Source organism: Rana temporaria, chromosome 13, assembly GCF_905171775.1.
Source record: "Rana temporaria chromosome 13, aRanTem1.1, whole genome shotgun sequence".
Classification (NCBI taxonomy): domain Eukaryota; kingdom Metazoa; phylum Chordata; class Amphibia; order Anura; family Ranidae; genus Rana; species Rana temporaria.
In genome coordinates, this window is record NC_053501.1 from 44288441 (window position 1) to 44311556 (window position 23116).

General features: G+C 45.0%; 2 protein-coding genes and 1 non-coding gene across 6 annotated transcripts in view; 1 reads left to right on the top strand and 2 right to left on the bottom strand.

Moving 5' to 3' along the window:
- Window positions 1-3182, bottom strand: part of SLC25A21 (solute carrier family 25 member 21) — a 397660-nt gene extending 394478 nt beyond the window's left edge. Inside the window, exon 1 of the mRNA XM_040333092.1 lies at window positions 3080-3182. Within this exon, the coding sequence (XP_040189026.1) occupies window positions 3080-3182 (103 nt within the window). The remainder of the gene's footprint in view (window positions 1-3079) is intronic.
- A 51-nt stretch (window positions 3183-3233) lies between these two features.
- The window catches only part of MIPOL1 (mirror-image polydactyly 1), a 495484-nt gene continuing 475601 nt past the window's right edge, over window positions 3234-23116 (top strand). For 3 of the 4 annotated variants that reach the window (XM_040333088.1, XM_040333091.1, XM_040333090.1), the window contains exon 1: window positions 3234-3329. The gene's annotated coding sequence lies outside the window, so the exon portion shown is untranslated. Of the gene's footprint in view, window positions 3330-3349; window positions 3491-23116 lie in introns of those variants that run through there. The other variant, XM_040333089.1, reaches the window with a different exon arrangement.
- Window positions 17494-17565, bottom strand: TRNAR-UCU. Its single transcript has one exon. It is a non-coding gene; the product is annotated as a tRNA-Arg (tRNA).

Genomic DNA, 23116 nt, shown 5'->3' on the forward strand with positions numbered 1-23116 from the left:
TTTCTCCCTGGTGTGGAGTGTCATACTCGCCCCCTCCCTTGGACTACAGGAGAGTCAGGATGCTCTCTATGTTGCAGATAGAGAATGGAGCTGTGTGTTAGTGGGAGTCCTGACTCTCTCCCTGGTGTGGAGTGTCGTGCTCGCCCCCTCCCTTGGACTACAGGAGAGTCAGGATGCTCTCTATGTTGCAGATAGAGAATGGAGCTGTGTGTTAGTGGGAGTCCTGACTCTCTCCCTGGTGTGGAGTGTCGTGCTCGCCCCCTCCCTTGGACTACAGGAGAGTCAGGATGCTCTCTATGTTGCAGATAGAGAATGGAGCTGTGTGTTAGTGGGTAGGGCCATAGACATCGGTGCTGCAATTTTTTGCAAATGTCTCCTAGACCGTGCAGGTCTGGGAGATATTTCCAGCACCTACAGGCAAGCCGTAGTCTAGGCTTTCCTGTAGGTTAAGGTGGTTGTAAAGGGTTTACAACCACTTTAAGTAGTGGATATGTATGGATTATTTCTGAAGAACCAGAATATTGTTTAGTGTCACTTTAAATGGCTGTTTGCATAGAATATTTTTTTATATTAAGTGTATGGCCACCCTTAACGGCTTTGGGGTAGATCCTCATACAACGGCGCATCATTGCGCCGGCCGTAGCGTATCCAAGATACACTACGCCGCTGTAACTTACTTGGCTTTGTTTTGAATCCTCAACGAATTTGCGCCGTAAGTTACGATGGCGTAGTGTATCTCTTGCGGCGTAAGGGCGCGGAATTCAAATGGATGTAATGGGGGCGTGTTTTATGTAAATACGTTGTGGCCTGACGTAAACTACGTTTTTTTTTTAACTGAGCATGCGCCGTCCCTGGGGGTATCCCAGTGCGCATGCTCGAAATTTAACCGGAACAAGCCAATGCTTACGATGGTGACGTCATTCTACGCAAATTCCTATTCGCAAACGACTTACGCAAACGACGTAAAAAAATTCAAAATTGTATGCGGGAACGACGGCCATACTTATCCGCTGATCGGAACCCTCCCCCCCTCCGGTGTCACATTTGGCACCTTTCAGGGGGGAGGGGGGTGTCTAAAGACAGGTATTTGCACCCACTTCCGGCCCGGCATTTACGGGCAAAAGACGGGCATTGCGTCACATCCCGTCGCCCCCCCGTTGTGTGCTGGGAACACTCGGCTCCCAGCACACAGCGGGAGCCAATTCGGCGGGCGCGACTCGTGCATGCGCCATAGGGAACCGGGCAGTGAAGCCGCAGCGCTTCACTTCCTGGTTCCCTCAGCGTGGATGGAGGGGGGAGCAGCAGGGTGATGAGCGATCGCTCGTCCTCTGCTGCGGACGCCGCTGGACTCCAGGACAGGTAAGTGTCCTGATATTAAAAGTCAGCAGCTGCAGTATTTGTAGCTGCTGGCTTTTATTTATTTTTTTTGGCGGAACATCCGCTTTAACTATACGCCGGAAAAAGCTGAACGCAAACGACGGAAAAAAATGCGCCGGGCCGACGTACGTTCGTGGATCGCCGTAACTAGCTCATTTGCATACTCGACGCGGATTTCGACGGGAACGCCACCTAGCGGCCGCCGAAAAATTGCATCTAAGATCCGACGGCGTACTAAGACGTACGCCTGTCGGATCGAACCCAGATGCCGTCGTATCTTGTTTTGTGGATCCTTTTGTGGATCTACCCCTTCCTGTCCAGCGTATGTGTATATATACGTTCTGGACTTGGATTGGTTACACCAGAATGCAGCCATGACCCCGATAATAATTTTTCCAGCAGGCAAGCTCTTTTAGCCCGCATTCACATCTAGGCGTTTTTACGCCTGTAGCGCTACGCCGCTGCCGCCAGAGGGCTGGAAACACATTTCCCTCTATGGAGATGGTTCACATCTCCACGCCGAACGCCGGCCGCCTGCCGCCTGAAAAAAGGTCCCGGACCTTTTTTTCAGGCGTCCGGCTAGGAGATGGGAAGCATCTCCATAGAGGGGGGTCAATCTGGGGCACATCTAGGCGGACAATACCGGCGTTTTGTCGCCGCAAATCGCGGTACAAAACGCCGCCATTTGTACCGCGATTTGCGGCGACAAAACGCCGCGATTTCGTCCGCCTAGATGTGAATGGAGCCTTAGGCAACAGTGATTGAATGGCTATACTGCTGCCCAATCACTTTTACAGAAATGTTGCTCCTCAGCTATCACAAGGGGCTTTTAACGCGGGGCAAACAGGTCAGCTGCCCTGGGTCCAATCTTCGATGGGAGGGGGCATTTTGCAAAAACGCAATACAGTCCATTTAACATGGGTTCCTATGGATGTAGTTCACGTCTGTGCATTTATCCTGACCACGACACTACCTGCCTGGAGTTTGCATGTTCTCCCTGTGTCTGTGTGGGTTTCCTCCGGGTACTCCGGTTTCCTCCCACACTCTAAAGACATGCAGATAGGTTAACTGGCTTCTGTCTAAAAATTGGCCCTAGTATATGAATGTGAGTTAGGGACCTTGAGGGTAGGGACTGATGGGCATGTACAATATATATGTAAAGCACTGCGTAAATTGACAGCGCTATAAAAGTACCTGAAATAATAATAATTTTATGGAAAGGACCAGGGATTTTTTTCTGGCTTTGCTTCCATGGACTTCATTGCATCAAAATGTGTATTGAAAAAAGAGAAAATGCACCTGGAATATGAAACCTGCATAGGTGTGAATCAGGCCTTCATGGTAAACAGGACATATAGAGGGTGGTGACTGCCACTATAGGGGACACCGAGAGTAATAAAAACCTGACAGAGGTGGTAATTCCCCTCCACTCTGTACAAAACACAAATACACGGTTTCCTTTAATCTGCACATATCACCAGTGACACAGCAATGCCATCTCGTGGGACAGAACTGTCACTCAGCTCCCACATGACGCCTCATTGCCGCACATGGTGCCATATCAGTGCTCTACCTCTGTACCTCCACAGCTACATCCACCCACATCAGTACTACCACCTCCCCGCGCTCTATACATACATCAACAAACGGCTCATTGGCTCCTGTTTGTCCACAGCGGGGCTACAAAAGGTATTTATCCTACCTGATTTGTGATTGGCCGAGTCCCATGCTGTGCGTTTCAAGCCTCGTTCTTGCAGCCAATACCATCGCACAGACACGCCTCTTGGCTTTGTCACTGGCCACATGATCTACTATGTTCCCTCTTGGGTAATGAATGAGCTTGCGGCGTCACGTGGAATACCTGCAGCTTCGGATTGGGTAGCAATGCGTTGTCACGGTAACGGAGGCTCTGCACATGCGCAGTGGTAAAGCTATTGGACCGGTGTGAGGAGGTAAGAATAGAAAGTTGAGTAGTATGATTGTAGTGTGTGTGGGTGGAGTGTGTATTAGTGCACGTGTGTGTACTTGTCACTGTGTTGGTTCTCTCACCTGATACGTGTTATAGAGCAGAGGAGTATGGGTAGGATGTCTGTTCCCTGATCTCCTCATTCAGGTCAGTGCACTTCTTATGTCTGGCATACAGGTCATTATTGTAATATCCATGGATGGCGGGAGTTGTGTTCTTAGCTATGCCCATCTACTCCGTACTGCCCAGTGCCCACAGCAATTATGCCAACCTGTACCCCGCCCCATTTCATTACATGTCTGTCAGCGTCCAATCATCTTCTCACCATCTTCCTCTCCATGTCATAGTGCGGCTCCAGCTCAGCCAATCAGGCTTTACGTGGACCTGGAAGTGTGCAGTCACCTCAGGAGACCTTCCTGTCGTCTTTTCTGCCGCTTCCTTTCTACTGATTATAAATAAGGCCGGACCTGCTAGCTGAGGCAATATAACGCGTCCTCATCAAGTGCCCTCTGAAGAGCAATCAAACGAGGCCTTAGGGCGACATAAAGGCTCGTTTCACACGTATGCGGTGTGAGAAACTACCACACGGCATACAAATCGATCTTAAAGTGGAGGTTCACCCTATAAAAAACGTCTAACACTGCATCCAGCCCAGTTGTGCATATAAAATGACACTGACCTCTTTTTTTTCTTTTCCGTGGATAGCGTTTAGCCGTAGAATTTGACCGCCGTTTCCGGGTAGGAATCCCGAGAGAGTGGGCGTTCCTATCGACATGCCAATTGATTGACACGCTAAACGACGGCGCACACAGCGCGTCACGACTTCCCGAAGGAAGCTCGGGTCGGCTCGGCTCTATTCGGTGCCGGTGCGCGGGCGCAGAATAGACCCGACCCGAGCTTCCTTCGGGAAGTCATGACGCCGACGTAACTCTGAGAGGCAAGAGCAGTATTCACAAAGCACTCGCTCGCAAACTTGTGCCGGCGTAACGTAAATTGGCCGGCGTAAGCCCGCCTAATTCAAAGTAGGTTGAAGGAGGGCGTGATACATGTAAATGAACCGTGACCCCATGCAAATGATGGCCGAACGAACGGCGCATGCTCAGAATCATGTCGCATATACTCCCTAAGATACGACGGCTCAATGCCTACGACGTGAACGTAACCTACGCCCAGCCCCATTCACGTACGACTTACGTAAAATACGACGGCTGTTCCGTCGCTGTTCCGTCGTCCATACCCTAACATGACTTACCCCTGCTTTAGGTGGAATAGCTTTACGCCTTACGTAAACGGCGTAGATTACAGCGACGGGCGCAAGTACGTTCGTGAATCGGCGTATCTAGGTCATTTACATATTCGACGCGTAAATCAATGGAAGCGCCTCTTGCGGCCAGCGTAAATATGCGCCCAAGATACGCCGACGTAGGAGACTTACGTCGGTCGTATGAAGCCAAAATTCAGGCGTATCTTGTTTGCTGAATAAGGCGCATAGATACGACGGCGCATCCGTGGACTTACGCAGCGTATCAGAAGATACGTCGGCGTAAGTCCTTTCTGAATCCGGGCCATAGTGTTTATGCCGCACTAGTGAAGCATTCATAAAGTGTTAGTTGGGTGTTGGGGGAGAGGCAGTGGAGGTTCCTGTATCCCAGAATGCACTTTTGTGTGAGCTTGAGTGTCAACGCAATTAAGTGTTGGTGCAAGCAAGGCACTGTGACAATCTTTCCATGATCATCTTGAGCTGGATAAGCCAAGTGTCAAATAGATCAACGTATACACATCCATCTTGTAGAGAATTCACAAAAATGTCCTCTATAGCACCCTAACCTAAACATACCCCAAAGATTTGCAAGGGGAATAACATAATAAAAAGCATTTTCTTTCCCCCGATGTGTTAATGTGTGTTTACATGTGTTGACGTAGGTTGAAGTAAAATGCATACAGGTAGGTACAATTTTAACACAACTCCCTGCACATGACACCAGCTCTGTGGTGTGAACAGGACACACAGAAAACAAGTGTTTACTGTGTCCAATGCAGTGAAACACAAGTCAATGCAGTAAATGCCTGGTACACACTACTATTTTTTTTTATTTTTTCGTTCTCAGCAGGTTGAATGAAAAAAACCTGACCGCTCCGGTTGGAGCCGCTGTACTAACAATCCGATGTTAGTGCAGCAATCTCCCCTGATGAGCTTTTGTGTTCTGACAGAGGGGCAGCCCACCCGCTAGAACACTTTGATCAGCGCTTTCCGCCATTGGCTCAGAGCGCTGATCGGGAGTTGGACGGCTGCCGGTCTTCCAGCATGCTCGTCCAATAGAAACCGACCGAACACTTGGCTTCTGTCAGACGGGGTGGCATCCAGCCTAGGGCTACACTGATGATGAAATCTCTTTCCTATGGAGAGATCTAACAGCTTATTGCTTTTATCTCATTAGCATCACACTGATTTCAGTTGGCTACAAGTGAGGAAACTACTAACACGCTGTTAATTTTCTCAGTAGCAAATCAATTTAATCACCATTGTAGCCCTAGTGTTGGTTCACCCTCCCGCAGCGCAGGGCTTGGCATTTGAGAGCTGTCATGTGGGAAGCTGGCGTCATGCCTATGCAATTTCGGCAGAAATTCGATATTTACCAAGGCGTTTAGGAAGTTTGCAGCAACACTTGTTAAGAAGCTTATCATAATGGGAAAGGTAAGAACTGGCAGATGCTAGACACCAAGGGCCAGATTCACAAAGAGATACGACGGTGTATCTACAGATACACCATCGTATCTCTGACTTACAGTGGTCCTATCTATGCGCCTGATTCATAGAATCAGTTACGCATAGATAGGGCTGAGATCCGACAGTGTTACAATGTGTTACACTGTCGGATCTTATTTTCGATTTAAAAATGGCGCCGGGGGCATTCCCGCTGATTTACCTTGAATAATATGTAAATCAGCGAGATACGCAAATTCACGAACGTACGCGAACCCGACGCAGTCTTCTTACGACGTTTCCGTAGCGGCTTTCCCGTCGTATACTTACCCCTGCTTTTATCAGGCGCAGCCAATGTTAAGTATAGCCGGCGTTCCCGCGTCGAATTTGAATTTTCTAACGTCGTTTGCGTACGCCGATTCACAGACACGCGCGTCGCAAGTCACGCTCATGTCGAAACCACTGACGTCCTAGTGACGTCAGTGGGAGCAATGCAAGCCGGGAAATTCCCCGGACGGCGCATGCGCATTTAAATCGGCGCGGGAACGCGCCTGATTTAAATAGTACACTCCCCCTAGCCGCGGAATTTGAATTCCGCCGGGGGATTTAGGATCCGCCGCCACAAGTTTGGAGGTAAGTGGTTTGTGAATTAGCCACTTGCCTCTCAAACTTGCGGGAGCGGATCTTAAATCACATAGATCGAGCGGATCTATAGATCCGCTGATCTACGTGAATCTGGCCCCAAAAGTTCCCAGAAAACATTTAGCACTGGTATAACTAAATTACATCTAAAAGCTCCTGTGTGACAGTCCAGACAGGCCCCAAATTCAGTTACTATGTGATGCTCAGACATCATAAAGGATCTCTGGTAACTGGTGTGGTAATGATCTGTGACACTGTTACTGGTGTGGTGATTAGTGACACTGGTAACTGGTGCGGTGGTGATCAGTGACACTGTTACTGGTGCGGTGATTATCGGTGACACTCAGGGTTGCCATCAGGGGGGTACAGGCAGTACACCTGTAAGGGGCCCAGAGGTCCCCAGGGGCGTGGATAGCAACCCCCCCTTTTTTTTATATATACAGTATATTTTTTTTTAAAAGGGCACAGAGGTCCACAGGGTCCCAGATATATATATATATATATATATATATATATATATATATGCATTTTTTTTTTTTTTGGTATTCCCTTTTAATGTAAGGGACCCAGATGTCCCATTTCTCTGCTCCAGGGGGCCCATGCCCGAAGCTGTGTAAGGTGTAACTGGTGTACACACGATCGGATTGCCGATGAGATAAAATCCGATGGAATTTTCAGTCGGAATTCCGATGAAGCTGACTTTCATCAGTCTTGCCTACACGCTATCAGACTAAATTCCGACCGTCCAAAACGTGGTGACGTGGCAAAGAGAAACTTTGCAATTAATTGCAATTCGTCTGATCACTCTTCATAACATTCGGGAGTATATGCAATTTCCCATCTCAAAAACTGAGGCAGCACACTTTGTGAAAATTAGTATTTGTGTCATTCTCAAAACTTTTGGCCATGGCTGTACATGTAAAAGAAACCTCATTCATTCTAACATTTTCCTAAATAAATTAATTCTCATCTGAAATGATCTGCATAACCTCCCCACTTTCCATAGCACACTTGTAACCCGTCCAATAATAAGTCTGTGAGATTCTGTGTATCGATAACATCCCAGGTCTATTTGCTCAGGTGTGACTTCCAGAATACACCTTATTTCACACTTCATAATGTGACCATTTGAACAGTTGCAGAGTAGTTACCTGGTATTGAAAAGGTGTTTGTTTAATAGTACTTAAAAATCCTATCCTATTACGCAAAAATAACAAATGTCAGCTAATGTATTCACCTATTCCATGTGAAATCTCTAGTCTGATAGCAGAATGGTTTGGCTTTATTTACATAATGTGTGGCATCCTAGCCATTGTGAATTTCAGCATCAGATAAATATGAAGCTGAAGGTATTTTCCACCCTGATTTCCTCCAACCATTTGTACATGGTTAAACTCGCCAACTAAGCAAAATACTGTATTATTTGCTCCATAAGACGCACCTAGGTTTTAGAGGAGGAAAACAAGAAAAAATAATACTCTGAACCAAATGGTGTACTAAAATATTTACCAGTGCCTATTAAACGCAGCCTTACCAGTGCCTATTAAATGCAGCCTGACTAGTGCCTATTAAACGCAGCCTTACCAGTGCCTATTAAATGCAGCCTGACTAGTGCCTATTAAATGCAGCCTTACCAGTGCCTATTAAATGCAGCCTTACCAATGCAAATTACATTTTCCCTTACCAGTGCCCATGAAATGCGACCTTACCAATGCCAATTGAATGCAGCCTGACCAGTGCCAATTAAATGCACCCTTACCAGTACCAATTAAATGCAGCCTTACCAGAACCAATTAAATGCAGCCTTACCAGTTCCCATGAAATGCAGCCTTACCAGTGCGCATGAAATATGGCCTTACAAGTTCCCATGAAATGCAGCCTGACCAGTACCAATTAAATGCAGCCTTACCAGTGCCCATGAAATGCAGCCTTACCAGTGCCCATGAAATGCAGCCTTACCAGTGCCCATGAAATGCAGCCTTACCAGTGCCCATGAAATGCACCCTGACCTGTGCTAATGAAATGCAGCCTGATCTGTGACATTGAAAGTTAGCCTTGCCAGTCCCATGACATTCAGCCTTGCAAGTCCCATGAAATGCAGCCCTACCAGTGCCAATTAAATGCAGCCTTACCAGTGCAAATTAAATTTTCCCTTACCAGTGCCCATGAAATGTGACCTTACCAGTGCCCATGAAATGTGACCTTACCAGTGCCCATGAAATGTGACCTTACCAGTGCCCATGAAATGCGACCTTACCAGTGCCCATGAAATGCGACCTTACCAGTGCCCATGAAATGCGACCTTACCAGTGCCCATGAAATGCGACCTTACCAGTGCCCATGAAATGCGACCTTACCAGTGCCCATGAAATGCAGCTTTACCAGTGCCCATGAAATGCAGCTTTACCAGTGCCCATGAAATGCACCCTGACCTGTGCCAATGAAATGCAGCCTGATCTGTGACATTGAAATTCAGCCTTGTCAGTCCCATGAAATTCAGCCTTGCAAGTCCCATGAAATACAGCCTTGCAAGTCCCATGAAATACAGCCTTACCAGTGCCAATTAAATGCAGCCTTACTAGTGCAAATTAAATTTTCCCTTACCAGTGCCCATGAAATGCAACCTTACCAGTGCCCATGAAATGCAACCTTACCAGTGCCCATGAAATGCAACCTTACCAGTGCCCATGAAATGCAGCCTTACCAGTGCCCATGAAATGCAGCCTTACCAGTGCCCATGAAATGCAGCCTTACCAGTGCCCATGAAATGCAGCCTTACCAGTGCCCATGAAATGCACCCTGACCTGTGCCAATGAAATGCAGCCTGATCTGTGACATTGAAATTTAGCCTTGCCAGTCCCATGACATTCAGCCTTGCAAGTCCCATGAAATGCAGCCTTACCAGTGCCAATCAAATGCAGCCTTGTCACGGAATATCCCGGCGCCCACTGTAACAAATTCCCGCCTCCTATGATACACGTCACACTAATAGGCCTGTCACTCAGAAGACAGAACAGCCTGAGTGTCCGTCGCGGCTGTTCTCCATTTGGCCGCTGGGGCTGCTCTGTTTTCTGTCTGTGGCTGAGTGACAGGTCCAGCCAGGAGATCGCTCGGTGCTCCTGGGAGACTTGGGATGTCTGTCCTCCTCTCTTCTGCTGGGATTATAAAATGGCGGCAACAGGTCAATATTTGCTACATAAGACGCACAGACATTTCCCCCCATTTTTTAAGGGGGCAAAAGTGCGTCACTGTGTGAGGAAAGGAGAGCCAATAACTGGCAAGGCTGACACAGGCACATTTACACTGTGCAGCCTCACCAGTGTTCATCAGTGCAGCCTCACCAGTGCCCATCAGTGCAGCCTCATCAATGCACATCAGTGAATAATAAAAATTACTTATTTGCAAAATGTTATAACAGCAATCATGCGATGTGACTCCCAAACAAAATTGTCGTCCTTTTTTTCCCCACAAATAGAGCTTTCTTTTGGTGGTATTTGATCTTCTCTGCGGTTTTTATTTTTTGCGATATAAACAAAAAAAGTGCGACAATTTAAAAAAAAAAACAATATTTTTTACTTGTTGCTATAATAAATATCCCATTTTTTTTTTAAATATTATTTTTCTCAGTTTTTCTCATATTTTCGGTAAAAAAAATCGCAATAAGCGTATAGTGATTGGTTTGCACAAAATTTATAGCGCCTACAAAAAAGGGGATATAATTATGACATTTTTTTTTTTTTTACTAGTAATGGCGGTTATCTGCGATTTTTTTTGTCAGGACTACGATATGACATCAGACACTTTTGACACATTTTTGGGACCATTCGCATTTATACAGCGATTAGTGCTATAAATATGCACTGATTACTGTATAAATGTGACTGGCAGGGAAGGGGTTAACACTAGGGGGCGATCAAGGGGTTAATGTGTTCCCTGGGAGTGATTCTTACTGTGGGAGGAGGGGACTGACTGGGGGAGGTGACCGATGGTTGTCCCTATGTACAAGGGACACCGCAGCGGTCTCTCTCCCTGACAGGACGTGAATCTCTGCGTTTACACACAAAGATCCTCGTCCCTGGCTCTGTGACTGCCGATCGCGGGTACCTGACGGACAACGCGGCCGCCAGGCACGCCCATCGGCACCTGAGAGACGCGGTGGGTACACGCCCCCCCAGTGCCCGGGAGGAGCTGAGGACATCAATAGACAGCCTCCCGGCATTGTAGAGCCACCTTGTGGCCGTCATTCTACAATGGATGGAAAGTGGTTAAATACCACCAAAATAAAGCTATATCTGTCTCAAAAAATACTAAAAATGTAATTTAGGGACAGTGTTGCATGACTATGCAATGGCCATTTAAAGTGCGACAGCGCTGAAAACGAAAAATTGGCCTGGGGTAAAAGTGCCCGGTATTGAAGTGGTTAATTAGGACAGAACAGTTGCTTCTGTTTTTGTTAATACTATCTTCTAAAGGATTGTTTTTAGATGCAGCCACTCATATTTTATATAATGGGGGGAGTCTACAAGTGTCATGTACTCTGCCCTCCCATAACAAGTGAGTGACAGTATTTTCCTCTTGTGTGTGTGTGGTATAGATTTTAAATAGAAGTCTGGGCCAGTACATACCAGCACTGCTCCATGTAGATCCATCCTAAAATCTAGGTTTAGAACCCGAGATCATCTGTTTTTGTTTGTAACCACAATTCCTATTCACATTTTTTTATAAAACAAATACCTATTGTGACCACTAGATGCAGCTGTTGCATTGTGGCTATTCCTGGAATTGTACAATATTTCTTGTTCGCCAAGCTGACGTACCTTCCCAAGCTGAAGGGACGCCTTATTTTTTTTACCAATAATATCTTGCTAATGTTGTCTTTTTTGACGATTAGAAATACTTCTTGATAAGGTAACTGAATTGCACTGCTTCTTTGAAAGTTGATGACAGGTTTGGTGTCATTGCTCATGAGTTAGTCCCAGAAGCAAATGTTTAGCATCATGCCGCGTACACACGACCGCTTTTCATGACGTGAACATTTTATTTATTTTTTCTTTTGAATGTCATTAAAAACAACCGTATGTGGGCTCCAGAGCATTTTTCATGACGTGAAAAATGGCCATTAAAAATGTAGAACATGCTCTATTTTTTCGCGTCGTTTTTCACGTTGTCGTGAAAAATGGTCGTGTGTAGGCTTTAACGACGTGAAAAAAAACGCGCATGCTCAGAAGCAAGTTATGAGATGGGAGCGCTCGTTCTGGTAAAACTAGCGTTCGTAATGGAGATAGCACATTTGTCACACTATAGAATATAAATAGAGGGCGCTAAGCCCATACAAAATAAGTATAGTGCCGTGAAAAAGTGTCTGTTTAGCAATGAAATTGCAACATAGATAACACAAATAGTATATAAATAAGTCCCAACAGTTGCAGTCGGAGCTGCACTTGAAACCACACACAGTGAATTCAAATAAGATCAAAAGATAAAAATAAAATAAACAGTGAACAAAGTCCAATTGTATTGATACAGTAGTTCTGTGAAAGAAGAAATGCCACCACCGCTTCTGTATAATTTTCAATTCCACCCAAGGTGCTTTAGATAAAGTTTGCTCTTACCAGAGCTCGTTGACCCCTTTAATGAAAAAGATGGTCAACTAAGCTTATGCAGGATTGTGCCTGCAACACATGGAGATACGGACAGACCACTTTGCAGTTTCAGGAACCTCACACGGGATTGTATGCAAAAGAAGAGAGGCCAGGAAGCCAAATAGCGTGATACCGTTTAATGTTAAAATTTTAAAATAATATAAAAAACAGCCAAATGGCTCCTTACATTGGGGGGTGCCCACCCGGCACTGAGGCTGCGGACCTGTCACCGCTCAAAGCGGTTCCTATAGTGGGATACGCTGGGGAATGAAAGCCGCCGCTCACATGTAACCAAACGATCTCTCCGACAGTCCAAAGCACGGGGGGTACGTCACGTGCACGATTCTGGGAAAAATCTACATTTTTTATCTTAGAATAAAGATCCAGATTCTCACTGTGTAACATTACCTTTCACATTATACAAAAAAATTGGGCTAACCGTACTGTTTTTTTTTTTTTAATTCATTAAAGTTTTTTATTTATTTTTTTATTTTTTTAATTGCATTTGAAAGACCATTGCGCAAATACAGTGTGACATAAAATATTGCAACAACCACCGTTTTATTTTTATAGGGTCTCTGCTAAAAATATATATATAATGTTTGGGGATTCTAAGTAATTTTCTAACAAAACAATAATGAGTTTACCTTGAAACCAACAAGTGTCAGAAAAAGGTTTAGTCTTTAACCAGTAGTGGTTATATCTCCCTCTTGCTCATTATAATAAGGCTTTCCTGTAGGTAAAATGAATATCTCCTAAAGCTGTACGGTTTAGGAGAGCTTCACCTTGAATGCAACCACTAACGTCAGTGGTGCATGCGCTCTGAAGGTCCGGGGGATGCTGCCGGAAAATCGGAGCTCCTTGCCGGAACAGAGGACTCCTGCGTATGACGTCATCACGGTTTCGGTCACTCACAGCACTGGAGCCGCGAACCCGGAAAAAACGCAGAGGCAACATGTTGGCTCCCTCAGCGTTCTAAGGTTAGTATATCATAATGAGGTATACAACAACTTTAAGTGGTTAAACTTCCCTCATTTAGGCTCCTTTCACACTAGGCGGACTCCGTCGATACGGAGTCTGCCAGCTCAGAGGGAGATCAGTCCGTTGATCTCCGCTGAGCTGGCGGATGACAAGCTCATCTCTGCTCACTGAGCAGGGAGGGGCTTGTTGGGCGCTGCTGTTTTCTATGGAGCGATCTCACTCGATCTGATCCGCCATGGACGTATGGGGACGTATCACCATACGTCTGTTTTTAGCGGATCAGATCGGGTCGGATGTCATCGGACATGTCTCTGCTGACCTTCGACGCTCCATAGAGATGCATGGAGCGGCCATCAAAACTGACAGGCGGACCTGAACGGTCGTTCCGTGTGAAAGGGGCCTTACAGACCCAAGTTCATTCCCTTTATCTAAAGAATTTTTTTTTACAATGTTTATAGTTAGCTCTGCGGCTGAGGAATGTTGTGAAACTTTCCAGACTGCCTTTCTTTTTTTTTTTTTTTTACAGCTTGAGCAGAGAACTCGGCATGCATAGAATCGGGAAAAATGCTTTGTTAAGATCGCTAGGGGGAAATAATCGCAGTCTCGATTCTTAATGACTAATCATGCCGCTCTAACGTTTACAATGCATACATTCTTCAAACATTTAAGATTTATTTTAAAATGTAAAAATTGTTGGAACGTAAATCTGAGTTTGCTTCCTGTAATTTATACATCAGAAATTTGCCTTCTCCAAAGCTGGCCTGATGACATACACATGGCTAGGACTCTGCAGGTCATTAGGTGGTTTAAAGTACTGGGCTGCACATTAATGCATAGAGTAAGTATACTCTGCATCTTGGTGAAAATGTGGCTGGTTATTTTTCATATTGTAATGAATAACTCAGTACTTGTTATTTATTTTAAAGCTGAACTCCGGAAAAGACAATTGATGTCCCCTTAGTATTGGTGCTTTCATACCTTATAGCCATATGCTTGTTGTTTCTTCCCCCAGTGTTTCCTCTCTGAGAAATCCAGTGTGCATTAAAAAAGGAGTAACCTCCCATGCATAATGTGTACCTATAGGTAGGCCTATAATGAGGCTTACCTGTAGGTACACTAAATTGTAACCTAAACGTGCACCGCTTAGAAGATATTTACTGTAGATGCAGCCAGTTGCGTCAGAATGACACGGCTGTGTGGGTGGAGCCCCGCACAGCCACGCTATTTTTCAAACAATGGCAGCTAGAACTTCTCTCCATACTGCTGGCACAGGGAGGGGGAGGGGCAGCAGATAGTGGCTGCATCATTGGAAACATGCTATGTCTCGTACACACCATCGGTTTTCCCGTCTGGAAAACTGCCATGTTTTCTTTTGGCCGGGAAAACTGTCCATGTGTATGCTTCATAGCAGTTTTCCCAACAGGAAAAATTAGAACTGGTTTTATTTTTTCCCCGCGAATCACAGCGTTTTTTTCTTGCAGTTTTCCTATGGGGAAACACTGCGAGGGAGCATACACACGGCCGGTTTTCCTGACCAAAGCTCTCCTGTCAGTTTTCCTGTCTGGAAAACCGGCCGTGTGTACAGGGGAAAGGTGACCGAGCCGGTTCTCTGTTGGAAAACCAATGGTGTGTATAAGGCATTACATATTCCACCCTAAAATCCAGAATATCTGAAATACATAACAGGGCTACAATTTTCTTAAAACATTGCAATTTTAAAGCGTAAAATGAAGTGTGTGGTTTAAATATAACATCAGAAGATCACAACTGTCTTTAGTACATAATGAAAACGGTTGTTTTTCTTCTTTGAGTAATAATCTTTGCTAGGTTTACTCTGGAAGTATGGCGGCAGATGTTTGTACCATCTCCGTATTCCCTTAGTTTCCTCATGTGAAATGTTTCTCTTTCCCTGAGCCAAAACAAAAGTTCAGTCCTGTGTAGGTCATTCGACCAAGAGCCAATTTTGTGCCGACTGACCTTCATATGTGGATGATTAGCAAACACTTAAGACCAAGATAACATTACTTTAATAGCTTGTTTTAACTTGAAGCCAAATGCAGTGTGATCATTAGTGGGAATACTCAATAGCATTCCTAGTATCGTTATTCGTTTTTTATTATTCTTAATTTTAATTTTATTCCGTACGTTTTTTGGCTCTGCGTAACTTCTGCATACTTTCAGCTATTGAGACCATTCAACTTTTAAAATGTTCAGCTCTTTCAGCTAATGATAGAAATTCTTCATTTTTTATTGTATTATTTATACTTTTTAAAATATCAACCTTTTTAACACTTTTTTTAACATTGAAGTTAATGAGAGCATGCTTCAAATCCTTAAAACATTCTTCCGCTACCAAAAGTTTCAGCTCCTTCATACTTTCCCCTGCAGACATCAAACAAACTTTAAAATGTTCACAAAATATTCAGCTATCCGACTATATCTTTTCAGTTTGATATCCTTTTACAGTTTTTGTGAAAAAGCTGTTTAAGTTTAGTGATCATTTCAGGAAATGTTATCGATTAAACAGAGTGTCTATGGGGTTGGTTAGAGTGGATGATGTCATCGCTACAGCACAGAGCTTTAAAACAATTATTTTTGTTCCTTCTCTATTAATTGCTCTCACGCCCACAAGATGTACTTGTCATAAAGAATTTATACATCAAAACGTAGGTATTTTTGTCTTCTTTTAGGCAATGTGCTCAGTTTTTTTGTACGCCTTTTACTTTTGGCTGGTTGAGCTTTCAAATTACAAGAGTTCTATACTTTCTTCCATTGACTGTCCTTCAGATTTAGACATTAAAGGCTGTGTGTTGAGTTAATTTGAGGGGACAGCAAATTTACACTGTTATACAAGCTGTACACTCACTACTTTACATTGTAGCAAGTGTTGTACTTTGTGACATACGGTATGTGATCTCCCACACACAGAGGGATGTACTTACTTTTGTGAGATGCTGTATATATTTATTGTGTTCTATAAGTGGTTACATCACACATGGCTTGTGCAGAGGTCTGCAGCAATGAAGGATTGTTGTATTTGAAACTTTAATGTAAATCTAGACAGTTGAGGGGGTGTAATATTCCCGCTTGGTGGAGTATGCGATTCCCTTACTTTCAATATCACCCCAATCAAGGCGTGATTTTGCCGCGATTGTCGCCTGACAAATCGCAGGACTGCTTTTGGGAAACGGGCGTCCTGTCATTTTGTTTGTGTGATTTGTCAGGTGACAATATTGTCCCATGATTGGGGTGCCATTGAAAGTAACGGGATTACAAGTGTGTCACACGTTGTGCGACAATTCAGGAAATTGCAGTAATTCCGACCGCGATCCGGAACGCCTAGGTGTGATATCTCCCCAACACCACAAGCTTTTTTCAACATGATGACTGATATTTGACACCCATCCAGTTTACTGCAGGACCTTTGACAATCCTGATCTCTGTCTGCGGGGATTTCTTTCAATTGCCTGCTCTTATGGGATTTTTCCCTCACTTCCATGTATGCAGGCTAATATCTGCATCAGTATATCTGTTTACTAATTTGATCAGCTCCTAGTTTGCTGCACTATATACTTGGATCCATCTATCTAAACCGCCATTATTGCTTGGACATTCTACCCTTTGATCCAGCCTATAGAATTTAAATATAACATTAACCCTATCCATCACCGTGGATGAATATCTATAGCTCCTGAAGAAGCACTCGACTGCGAAACATGTAAAGCTCATGCAAGATTACGTCTACTAACAATTTTGCTGGTCATCAACCCACGTTGCTGTCCTTAGTGGACTTGTATTGGTTTCAGTGGATTTATTCTCATTGTTTTAGTATCACAGGAATGTTCTGTGACAATTTATGTGTTTTTTAAAATGTATTTTTTATATGTACTGTAATATTGGTTCATTACCCATTTTGGGATTGTATCAATAAATTCTATTTTTTGTCAACCATTGGTGCCTAGAAAGTCCATTATCTCCGCAACAATAAACCCGTTTCTGATCGCAGCCAAAGCTAAGCGTCTTCTATCAGTTGTTGGGTTCACCTTCTATAGATTCTAGGGGAACATTTTCTTCCTCAAACATTCCACACATTCTCTTCATTCTTTATTCCACCACTAATATATACTCAGCATTCACCTTGTATCAAGCTTTTCTCTCTGAGGACTCCAAGTATTGGAGATGGCGTTGGCCGGGAATCGAACCCGGGTCATCTGCTTAGAAAGCAGCTGTGCTCACCACTGCACCACCAACGCAAAGGTAGCATGTAGTGTGGGAGAAAACCGGAGTACCTGGAGGAAACCCACGCAAGCTCAGGGAGAACATGCAAACTCCATGCTGATAGTGTCCTGGTCAGGATTTGAACCAAGGACCCCAGTTCTGCAAGGCTAACCGCTAAGCCTCTGTGCTGCCCATTTACGGCCTCTGTTCTCTAAGGCCCGCCCCCACTGAGCGGGGTAAATCACTTATGTTCACTCAAAGTGCCTTCAGAAGAAATTCAAACTTATCCTAAACTACAATCTATAACACGTCTATAATAAAACACACCCAAATAACAATAAAGAGGGGTACAGTGGTCCCCAAATTAGCAACACAATGGAGCTAAATATTCCATTCACCCATAGGCCTCTTTCACACGGGGGTATGAATCCGTACTCCATGGGAGGGCCGTGTTTACCGGAATAGGGATGCACAGGTGTTCCCAGCATTCCGTGTAGGCAGTCCCATTGCTGTCAACTGGAGTGCAGTGACTGCACCCAATGTGACATATGTGTGGGTGGCGGTGCACGGCCCCGAACGCACCCAGGGTGCGTCCGCGCAACTGCACCCACACGGATGTCCTTTTTGGGGTTAATGCAGCCCCCACACAGGGTACAGATTCATACACCCCGTGTGAATGAGGCCTTGGACTTCTCCATGAAGGACCTCACTGATGGGAAGAGTTCTCATTTCTCCAGCAGAGAAAGCCTAAAGAAAGCTGGAAAGACTCCCTCCACCTCTGAAGACAAAAAGAGTTCCAACCTTCACTTATAGCCAATCCAACACACGCCTCAAAAACATGCCGGCCTCCAACCTCCCCTTATAGCCGGTCCAACACACGCCTCAAAAGCCTACCGACCTCCAAACTTCACAACATAATCAATTACTTTATATCGATCGACAATACATAGATCAAACATATCACCTGTAAAAACGTGCTTGAGATGTTGGTGGTAAACAGCCTGCTAGGCCCGGGGGGAACCAAACCAAGTCCTCTAAAAGCTACCTCATATCCAAAAGTTGCCAATAATGTAAATGTAGACATTATGCTTTAAGGTTAATCAAAAATATCACATTCTAAGGGGAAAGGTAGAACAAGGGGAGGGGGAGTATGGAAGAGGCAGAGAGGGAGAAAAGTAGGGGGATGGAAATTTGCGGGTAAGAAAGGGGTGTGGGGGTTCCCCACAACCCTCACCCCCTTCTTCCTCCAACCCCTTCTTCCTCCAACCTTCCCTCCTCCCCCCTTTCCTCCCCCTCTTCCATACTCCCCCTTTGTTCTACCTTTCCCTTTAGAGTGTTATATTTTTGATTAACCTTAAAGCTTAATGTCTACATTTACACTTTTTGCAACTTTTGGAGGGCTTGGTTCACTTCCCCTCGGGCCTAGCAGGCTGTTTACCACCAACATCTCAGACACTTTTTTTTACAGGTGATTATGTTTGGGCAATGTATTGTCGAAACTTAAAGCTTCTGCAGAAGCTGCAGAAAGGTAAATAGAGGGCTGATGGGAAGACTCTCCGGTTACTGGAGTGGCAGCCGCCACCAGTGTAGGGACCTGTGTTGGTACCTGGCCCCTGGGAGGGTCCCTCAAACTTTTTGTTGAGTCTTCTTCTAGGAACAGCCAATTGTCTTGTTTGTCCAGCTACATTGATAGTTGGTGATTCAGAATCTTTTACTAGATTGATGACGTAGTGGATTTCTGTCATGATGGCTTGAAATGAAGATCCTCTCCCTCATATTCACTAGCAAATTGTCCTCTTCTTATCACCTAGTTAAAATTTTCTTCCAACATTTTGGCCATCTTCAATCCCAAGAAAGCTGCACCCCTCCCATTTAAGTGCAATCTGTCACTACTATTAAGATGGTAACGGCCTGAAAAGTCAGCCCAGTTTGCCATGAAGCCAAACCCCTCCTCCCTGCACCAATTTCTCAGCCACTTGTTAAGTACCATAAGCTCTTGCTGTCTCTGTGGTGTGGCTCGAGGTACAGGCAGTATTTCAGAAAACATTGCCTTGGGGGGCCTTTTCTTCAATATGGCCCCCAAGTCCCTGAAATCATTTTGTAGGGCGCTCCATCTTTCTCTAACTTTGTCATTGGTACCGATATATACCATGACAGCTGGGTCCTCTCCAGTGCCATCCAATAATTTGTCCATGCAATCTGCAATGTTCCGAACCCGAGCACCCGATAAACAACATACTGTTTGGCGATAATGGTCTTTGCGACAGATTGCCCTCTGTATTCTTCCAATAAATGAATCCCCTACCACTAGTATGTGCCTATCCTTTCTGGTAACCTTGCCCCCATCTTCGTCACATGCTGGTGGAGTCTCTGTGTGAAAGTCACATGCTGGTGAATTCTTTACGCAAATGTCACATTCTGGAGGGGTCTCATTGTAATCGTGAAATTCTGGAGTAGTCTCATTGTGAATGTCACATTCTAGAGGAGACTGGTTGTGAATGTCACATTCTGGAGTAGTCTCATTGTGAATGTCACATTTTGGACGGGTCTTATTGTGAACATCACATTTTAGAGGTGACTTGTGACTGTCCCATTCGAGAGGAGTCTCATTCGGAACGTCACATTCTGCCAGAGTCTCAGTGGTAACGCCACAATCTGCTGGAGTCTTAGTGAGAAAGTTACATTCTGCCCTAGTCTCAACAGCAACGTTGCACGCTGAAGGAGTCTTGATGTGAATGCCACATGGTTGATTTAAAGAAATTCCCAACTTTTGGGCTATTTTCTTTGCCAACAGAGCTGCACCCTGTTCATTTAAGTGCAGTCCATACCTGCTGTAGAGCAAGTAACCAATTGAAAAGTCAGTCCAGGTCTCCATGAAGTCGAACCCCCTCCTTCCTGCACCAGTTCTTCAGCCACCTGCTAAGCTCCCTAAGCTCCAGCTGCCTCCTTGGTGTGGCTTCGAGGTACAGGCAGTATTTCTGAAAATGCTGCCTTGGAGGTTCTTTTCTTCTGTATAGCTCCTAAGTCCCTGAAATCATTTTGTAGGGTGCTCCATTTTCTTCTAATGTTGTCGTTGGTTCCAATATGTACCATGACAGCTAGGTCCTCCCCAGCTGCATCCAACAATTTGTCCATCCGATCTGCAATGTCCCGAACTCGTGCAGCCGGGAAACAATATACTGTTCGTCGATCACCGTCATTCTGACAGATTGCCCTTTCTGTCCCTCTAATAACAGAATCCCCTACCACCAGGATCTGCCTATCCTTTTCTGTAAGCTTGCCCTCATCTTCACGGGAGGAGATATTCCCATGGCTGCCCTGTTTTTTTGGTGGGTTGCCAACATGTACGTCACATTGTGCTGGAGTCTCAACATGAATGTGACATTTAGGTGCTGTCTTCATGTGAACGTCACATGTTGGTGGAGTCTCCGTGTGAACTACACATGTTAGTGGAGTCTCCATGTCAACGACAAATGCTGGTGGAGTCTCTATGTCAACGTCACATGCTGGTGAAATCTCCGTATGAACCGAGCCTAAGGCTAGCTGATGAGCTTTTATATTTTTAGTATAAAAGTAAAAGAGAACAACATGAGGCCTCATTCAGTCGCTACGGAGTCCGCCAGCTCAGCTGAAGATCTCTCTGCTGAGCCGGCGGACGATAGGTCTCTCTCTACTCACTGAGCGGGGAGGGGCTTGTCCAGCGCCACTGTCTCCTATGGAGAGATCAGATCTCACCCGATCCGATCCGCCATGGACGGATGGCGACATATCACCATTCGTCTGATTTCATCGGGTCGGATGTCAGCGGACATCCGACGCTCCATAGAGATGTATGGAGCGGTCGTTCAGGTCCGCCGACAAAACTGACATGAATGGTCTGACTGTGTGAAAGGGGCCTAAAACTTGTGCAATATTTGACATATTTGTTTTTGGTTAACTTATACCTCAATATCTGGTTTGATGGATGTTGTGGCAATTCTTAATGATTTCTCAAGGTGCTTATCAGATATTTTGGTTCTAATTTTGCCCTTTGTGTTCTTCAGCCTTGAAAATAGTGGCTTACAAATATAGGTGCTGCCGAGAACTGATGACATGAATAAGGCACAATTGGATCATTTTCTTTGAGAAGAAAATCTATAAAGGTCCAGTAGAGAGACACTGTCACATTTTCATTCAGTCGCATATGTTTGCTAAGTGTAAACGCATTTTTTAAAAAAGACCCCCCCCCCCCCCCCAACAAAAAAAATCATAATTTTTAAGTAAGTTTAGGATTTTGTGTTGGGTCGCATTCATAGCAATCTTGGGACACAGGTTGGATACCCCTGTGTTAGAGGTTTGTGAGCTTGGAGGACCTGGCACGTTGAATGTTGCATGTAACTGGAATGCCTAAACAACAAAAAGTGAACTAGAAAGTGCAGGTAAGACATTTATAAATAAAATAAATGGATACAAAAATTGCACTTACAAAAAGATGTGGCATTCAGTTACAAAGAACCACCAACAACCAGATAAACATACATAGACAATCCACTCTCCTTCAATAGCAGCCGACATGCGAAGGTCAGAGATGCTGTTTACGATTAGGGTGTTCACAAAAAAGCTCAATGTGTCACCAGGCAAACAAAACAAAAAGCTGTTGATCCTTACCGAAATTCTGAGCTTAGCAAGGAAACTGGTCAGGGCTGACACAGGCCACAAAATGATGTGTGTTGTCAGCCCATAACAGGGCTTAACCACTTCAGCCCCAGAAGGTTTAACCCCCTTAATGACTAGGCCATTTTTTGCGATACAGCACTTCCTTGATTTAACTGATAATTGCGCAGTCGTGCAACGCTGTACCCAAACAACGTTTATGTCCTTTTTTTCCCCACAAATAGAGCTTTCTTTTGGTGGTATTTTATCACCTGTGCGGTTTTATTTATTTTTTCGCTATTAACCACTTGCCGACCGGCCACCGCCGTTATACGTCGACAAGTTGGCTCGGCTGGGCGAGAGCACGTAATATGACGTCCTCTCTCCCAGCGTCCCCCGCTCGCCCCCGACTCCCGTGCGTGTGCCCGGCGGGCGCGATCGCCGCCGGGCACACGCGATCGCTCGGTACAGATCGGGGACCGGGAGCTGTGTGTGTAAACACACAGCTCCCGGTCCTGTCAGCAGGGGAAATGCTGATCTTCGGTTCATACAATGTATGAACCGAGGATCAGTGTTTCCCCTAGTGAGGCCACCCCCCCCCCCACAGTAAGAACACACCCAGGCATACTTAACCCCTTCCCCGCCCCTAGTGTTAACCCCTTCACTGCCAGTGGCATTTTTATAGTAATCCAATGCATTTTTATAGCACTGATCGCTATAAAAATGCCAATGGTCCCAAAAATGTGTCAAAAGTGTCCGAAGTGTCCGCCATAATGTCGCAGTACCGAAAAAAAAATCGCTGATCGCCGCCATTACTAGTATAAAAATATATGATAAAAATGACATAAAAATACCCCCTATTTTGTAAACGCTATCACTTTTGCGCAAACCAATCAATAAACGCTTATTGCGATTTTTTTTTTACGAAAAATATGTAGAAGAAAACGTATCGGC